The sequence below is a fragment of the Priapulus caudatus genome, unplaced genomic scaffold (genome assembly GCF_000485595.1).
Source record: "Priapulus caudatus unplaced genomic scaffold, Priapulus_caudatus-5.0.1 Scaffold1390, whole genome shotgun sequence".
NCBI classification, from domain to species: domain Eukaryota; kingdom Metazoa; phylum Priapulida; class Priapulimorpha; order Priapulimorphida; family Priapulidae; genus Priapulus; species Priapulus caudatus.
In genome coordinates this window covers 44,666-48,977 of record NW_014578451.1, presented here as the reverse complement: position 1 = coordinate 48,977, position 4,312 = coordinate 44,666, and the positions used below count along the sequence as shown (strand labels likewise).

The 4,312-nt window shown below is 48.4% G+C and overlaps 1 protein-coding gene across 1 annotated transcript in view; it reads left to right on the top strand.

Moving 5' to 3' along the window:
* LOC106816468 (lactoperoxidase-like) overlaps positions 1-4,312 on the top strand; it is a gene marked incomplete at its 3' end in the record, with an annotated part of 22,892 nt that overhangs the window by 4,049 nt on the left and 14,531 nt on the right. The window contains 5 exon segments of the mRNA XM_014821088.1: positions 437-871; positions 1,402-1,528; positions 1,959-2,173; positions 2,801-2,974; positions 4,016-4,044. Coding sequence (XP_014676574.1) covers positions 437-871; positions 1,402-1,528; positions 1,959-2,173; positions 2,801-2,974; positions 4,016-4,044 — 980 coding nt within the window.

The window sequence follows — 4,312 nt, the reverse complement described above, 5'->3', positions numbered from 1 at the left end:
ACACACACACACACACACACACACACACATACACACACACACTCACACACAACACACACACACACGCGCGCGCACGCGAACACACATCACCGCTAACACACACACACACGCGCGCGCGCGCACGCGAACACACATCACCGCTAACACTGTCAGGTATATGCTCTAATGATACCACATATACACTCGAACGAACGCACGCACGCATACACAAAAAACCGCTAACATCGTCAGGTATGCTCTTATATTAATTACCACACGCGCGCAAGTTCGCACGCACGCACGCGCGCGCACATACCCATGGCTATCACCGTCAGGTATACGTGAAAGTATGCAAAACCCTTGTATGCGAATTGCAGCGCCGTCTATGGAGGACATTTAACGATGAAATACGTAAGATCACGTGTTCACAGGCCGCGTTGTTATCGCTTCTTCCCAGGGCGAGGCAACCGCAATGGTTTCGGAACGGAAGTCACGACCAGCGCGACACCTGGTGTAACCAATCAGAGAGAAGTATCCAGCAGACAGAGACGGACGGATATTAACTCGGTGGCGACAGAGAGAAGGACTTCACGGCCTACTATTGTCACCACAGAGAGAAGGACGGAAAGACCGACGATAGTGACGACAGAGAGAAGGACGGACAGACCCACGGTGGTGACTACAGAGAGGGAACAGACGGAGGAGAGAAGGACAGCGAGTCCAACCGGAGAGACGCCGAGCCGAGAGAGGGGGCGCGGAGTAGCAGGCGCGCCCTCTGGTGATATGGACACGGCGGCGTCGGTTACTACGGAGATGCTGACGCAGGCTATTTCCCAGGCAACGAATGCAGTGGATTTGTTGCACAGTCTAGAGCGAGAGATACTAGAGAAAGGTAGCTATCTGCTTGTTCCCGCCGCCAACGCACTTATTCACATATAATAACTGTATAGCGTAACTGTGGAACTTTGTTTTCATTTTGCCGGCATATTGATCGGCCCAAACCTATTGTTTTTAGCAGGGAGTTATATAACAAAGAGGATGCTGAAGTTTGTTTTTTAGGACACTGTTATGTTGATAGGCGTTAAACGGATTTTTTATAGCTATCATGTGGCTGCCTTATACCTCGCGTAAACCGACCTCTCCATCTGAGCGTGGTAATCATGCTTCCCGGTTTGATATTACTGATAGATCAGTCAAGCCAGACCAGTTTGTACGTGGCTTTACGCGTGCTTGCACGGCAAAATGCCATCAATTCGGTACTTGGTCAATAAGCATTGTTTTCAGAACGCCTCCGGGTTACCGCCACAGTAGTGTTCCTGGGATAGAGTACCGCTATAGTAACGCCACCTGAGTTAGCGAACTGCTATAGTAACGCCCCCTAGGTCACTGCACGGCTATAGTAACGTCCTCTGGTTGTGGCAGGTCTCATTGCTAAGGCATCAGGAACCGTTGCTCAGCAGAACAGAGCGAGTCGCACTTCCCAGGAGGCGAAGGACTTGTCCGTGTCTGCGCTCGTCTCTCTGGAAGCGACGAAGCTGCTGGCCGAGAGGTGAGAATACTCAACGTACACAGCCGCCGTAGTTATCGTGGCGCTGCAGTGGATAGTGTTAAACCCGCCCTAACCTAAGGCAACGTCTGTGTGAGTTTATAGACGAATTAATTTACGTCACTCCAAATCGCTGTCACGCACACATACATACATACACACGCACACGCACACGCACACGCACACGCACACGCATACGCACGCACGCATATATATATATATATATTATATGGACGTATTTCTTGCTTATAACTAGCTGATGACACCATCTTTTCTCCTCTATGTGCCTCACTCTGTAAGTCGCGAGCTTTCTCTTTCTCTCCATACCCCTTTCTGTCTCTTCTGTTTGCTTGTGACTCTTGCATGCACTCACATAGCCCCTTATAACCATCTCTCAATGACACAATCTCTCTCTCACTATGTTTGCTTGCAGACTCGGTCTCGATGCCAACCAGGCGCAGAGTCTGGAGCTTGTTAACATCACCGACACGTTGCTAAGCGACATCTGCCTCCAGACGGCGCTGGTTCCGCCCTGCATTCCCGGTCGCTACCGCGAGCCGACTGGTTACTGTAATAACATCCTCAACCCTCGCTGGGGAACCTCACACGTCGCGCTGCGGCGCATGGTCGCCAACGCATACGAGAACGGTACGTGTGGTGCCATCTAGCGTGACAGAGAGGATACGAAATGGAAGATTGTGGGAGCGGAGTTATGTGACGATGTAGTGTGCGGGAAAGCATTCAGATTGTTATTGATAGGTGGGGCGATGGTGAGAGAGGGAGAGGGGAGACAAAATGATAGAGAGGAGAGATCGAGAGAGGGGAAAGCGGGAGAGAGAAAGGGGGGACAGGTATAGAGGGATAGAGGGGAAAAAGGAAGACGGAAAACAGCTATTGTCGTAGGACAATCCGTGGTATTGATAGTGGCAGTGACTATTGGTATTAGTATAAATAATAGTATGGTAGTAGTAGTGGTAGTGGTGGCGGTGGCAGTGATGGTGATGGTGATGGTGGTGGTGGTGGTGGTGGTGGTGGTGGTGTTGTTGTTGTTGTTGTTGTTGTTGTTGTTGTTGGCGGTGGTGGCGGTGGTGGGGTGGTGGTGTTGTTGTTGATGATGATGATGATGATGATGATGATGATGATGATGATGATGATGATGGTGGTGGTGGTAGTCGTCGTCGTCGTGGTGTTGACGGTGGTAGTCAGTGGCAATCGTGGTGTATGATGATGGAGCAGCTATACTGCTATACCGCTATATGTTTCTCTCAACGCCAGGTTTGGACATCATGAGATTTACGAGCATTGACGATAGTCTGCTTCCCTCGCCTCGTCTCATTTCGACCAGCCTGCATCCCAGCACGAGCGACCTCCACTCTAAGATCTCGCTCATGGTCATGCAGTGGGGTCAGTTCATTGACCACGACATTGGTCTTACGCCGTTCACCACCGGTATGTAACGTCATCACCTATAGCGTATGTTTGTGTGACATATAAAACGTGTCTGTGTGACATTTAAAGCGTGTCTGTGTGACATATGTAGCGAGTCTGTGTGACATATGAAGCGTGTCTATGTGACATATGTAGCGAGTCTGTGTGACATACGAAGCGTGTCTATGTGACATATGTAGCGTGTTTGTATGACATATGTAGCGTGTCTGTGTGACATATGTAGCGTGCCTGTGTGACATATAAAACGTGTCTGTGTGACATTTAAAACGTGTGTGACATATGTAGCGAGTCTGTGTGACATACGAAGCGTGTCTGTGTGACATTTAAAACGTGTGTGACATATGTAGCGAGTCTGTATGACATAAGTAGCGTGTCTGTATGACATATGTGGTATGTCTGTGTGACATATGTAGCGAGTCTGTATGACATAAGTAGCGTGTCTGTATGACATATGTGGTGTGTCTGTGTGACATATGTAGCGTGTGTGTTTGTGTGTGACATATGTAGCGTGTCTATGTGACATATGTGGTGTGTCTGTGTGGCATATGTAGCGAGTCTGTGTGACATACGAAGCGTGTCTGTGTGACATATGTAGCGTGTCTGTATGACATATGTAGCGTGTCTGTGTGACATATGTAGCGTGTCTGTATGACATATGTAGCGTGTCTGTGTGACATATGACACGTGTCTGTACGACTTATTACACGTGTCTGTATGACATATATAACCTGTTTGTATGACATATGTAGCGTGTCTGTGGGACATATGACACGTGTCTGTATGAATTATGACACGTGTATGTATGGCATATAAAGCGTGTCTGTATGACATATGTAGCGTGTCTGTGTGACATATGACGCGTATCTGTATGACTTCTGACACGTGTCTGTATCACATATGTAGTGTGTCTGTATGACTATGACATATGTAGCCTCTCTGTATGACATATGTAGCGTGTCTGTGTGACATATGTAGTGTGTCTGTGTGACATATGTAGAGTGTCTGTGGGACATATGTAGTGTGTCTGTGTGACATATGTAGAGTGTCTGTGGGACATATGTAGCGTGTCCGTATGGCATATGTAGCGTGTCTGTGTGACATATGTGGTGTGTCTGTGGGACATATGTAGCGTGTCCGTATGGCATATGTAGCGTGTCTGTGGGACATTTGTAGTGTGTCTGTGTGACATATGTAGAGTGTCTGTGGGACATATGTAGCGTGTTCGTATGACATATGTAGCGTGTCTGTGGGACATATGTAGCGTGTCCGTATGGCATATGTAGCGTGTCTGTGGGACATATGTAGCGTGTCCGTATGGCATATGTAGCGTGTCTGTGG